This window comes from Melampsora larici-populina, assembly GCF_000204055.1.
Source record: "Melampsora larici-populina 98AG31 unplaced genomic scaffold MELLAscaffold_13, whole genome shotgun sequence".
NCBI classification, from domain to species: Eukaryota; Fungi; Basidiomycota; class Pucciniomycetes; order Pucciniales; family Melampsoraceae; genus Melampsora; species Melampsora laricis-populina.
Window position 1 is genome coordinate 190,669 of NW_006768777.1, and position 2,462 is coordinate 193,130.

Genomic DNA, 2,462 nt, shown 5'->3' on the forward strand with positions numbered 1-2,462 from the left:
GACATGAAATACATTTTTTTGCAGAGATATATTCCTGTAAAAGGAGGTCTCTGTAAAATATCGCAATATCTCGAAGTATCGATAATGATCATTTCGAGTCTGGCCATAATGAGCTGTTTCTTGTAGAAACAGCTCGGAAAGAAACGATTCTAATCAGTATGAAGATCATTGTAATAATACAATCATGATTGGAATTTAACTCGCCGTTCAAAACAACTAACTGCCAGGTGGTTCGGGTTGATTTCCAGCTCAAGATTCCACAAAAAAAGATTCATTCAAATGAAATCAAGAACAAAAAAGTCAAGGCTTAGGTTATAGTAAACTAAAAGAAATAATTCAATCGACTCACGATCAATCTCAAAGCTCAACTTTGAATGGGGTTTTTTTGATTCAAGTTCTTGTCTTGTATTATCATAGCGCAAAATCCAAAAAAAGAGAAGAAAAATAATTGAAAACCTGATAAGATAAATATTTACAAATCATCAAGATGTTCACAAGAAATCCAGCTTTCATAACTAATATCAAAAAGACACTTATCATTTTTTTCAGCATGCAGCAATCCCGCTCGCTCCTGGTGGTGGTGGTGGTGGTAGTGGACCTTGGGGAGCAGGTGGGCCATCTAGGTGAGGTGTACCTTCAGGGGAAGGTGATTTGTCAGGCGGCGGGGGTTGTCCGCGATGAACAGTTCTATAGTGTCTAGCACGATCACCTTCCCATGCTAGAACTTTCCTACAATCTGGGTACCTACATTGGACTTTCTTTTTACCTAAATGCATCCCGTCAATGTGTCTCTGCATATTCTTTATCACGATCATCTTGCCACAACCGGGCCAAGTACAAGGCGCTTTTTGCATTTTGGGCTTCTCAGGATCTCTTTGCCGTACCTTCTTGGTTTGAGGTTCAAGTTCGGTTTCAGAGGCCTTGTGACCACGCTTGCGGGAGGAAGAGGCGACAGGCAGTTGGGAGGTAGAAGCGACAGGAGGTCCAGCTCCTGGGACAGGCCAGTTCGGGGAACCAGCCCCATTTGGATTTAACAGAAGATGAGCGGGGTTAATGAATTGCGGTGGTTCTTGGTTGTAGTGGGTTAGGGGGGGTACAGGGATGTCATTGCTTGGTGCTCCTGTGGGGTTGATGCAATTGGGAATGGCGAATTCGTAAATCCAATCCAGGGAATCAGCCCCAGTAAAATCAGTAGAGAGAGGAGCGGGGTCTACGAAGTGCTCCTGCTGTTGATGATGAGGAACGGGAATGTCAGTGGATGTGTTATAGAAGGGCGCACTGTAGTCAAAGAAGTTTGGGTCTGGATGGCTAGGATATTGGCTAGAGGATGGCACAGGGATGTCTGGTACGATTAAGTTGGTGTCGGGAGGGATAAAGTCAGATTGTAGATGGTGAGTAAATTGTGATTGTGAGGGATTATGAGTGGGATGAACTGGAATGTCTGTCGTTGGCGTGGCTCGTGCCGGGAGTGGGATAACGTTGCGACCCGGTAGAGCAAGAGGAGGGGCAGAGCGGGTGGGCAACGCCAAAGGTACTGGCTGAAAGGAACCACTGGCATCTTGATCTGTCTTCTCAACATTGTCACCATCTTCAGAGCCCCACAATCCATCCTCACCAGTAGCATCGGACGAATCAGAAAACTTGTCAGCCTGGACAGTTGCCAATGTCTCTTGCGTACCTGAAGCGGAACCTGCCGCGTTGAAAGTCGTATTGTGCATGTTGTTATTAGGGGTGTTTAGAGCGTAAAAAGGTTTGCAGGTAGATTTATCTTGAGGTTTCTGCTTTGGATTTGCGTTATGAGCGTTGAACGTTGTGAACGTGATGGAGATTGCGCTGGGACAAGACTTGTCTGGAGAACAAATCTCACCGTCATCTTGTCGTCTTTTTATACCCATTGATTCAAGCCCAAGCTGATCCCAACACCTCGCGATGTGACTATAGACGAAAGAAAACGAAAAAGCAAGCTCAAGTCGTGCTATTGCTTCATCTACCGGCTGTTTGTTTGCAGTCTTCAGCTTCATTTCTAGAGGCTTTTGAAATTTATCATTATTTCAAGACATGCGACATCAAGATAATAAAGTGATTTAAAGCTCATCCAGACAGTCGACATTTTGTGCTGAGACAAGAGAATTATGAATCGCTGAGAATCTCGCCATTGAGGCCAACAAAAATTGCTGGGAAAAATATAAAAGCAAAGTACTTGAAGCAAAAGCAAAAGCAAACGATAACTCAAGCTTATAGCCAGCAGCACTGCTCGTATTCGCAGTCAGCCGTACAAAAGGAAAAAAGACTATCCGTCGTAATGTATGGATAAGCTCACATAGATAATAAGCTTGACTCGCATTAACAATGTAAAGGTTGTTAGTTTTGGATATCGAATTGAGCAAAACCAGCAGCAACATCTTTCGGTTGTTAATGTTTATCATTAATAGAACTACTTAAAAGTTCAAAATACGAATCCA

The 2,462-nt window shown here is 43.5% G+C and overlaps 1 protein-coding gene across 1 annotated transcript; it reads right to left on the reverse strand.

Annotated features, from left to right (window-relative positions):
- Positions 1-545: 545 nt before the first annotated feature.
- On the reverse strand, positions 546-1,718 carry MELLADRAFT_62125 (uncharacterized protein; the record flags this gene model as incomplete). Its single annotated transcript, XM_007408803.1, has 1 exon — positions 546-1,718. One exon carries the CDS (start codon positions 1,716-1,718, stop codon positions 546-548), a length of 1,173 nt encoding a protein of 390 aa, XP_007408865.1.
- Between the last annotated feature and the right edge of the window lie 744 nt (positions 1,719-2,462).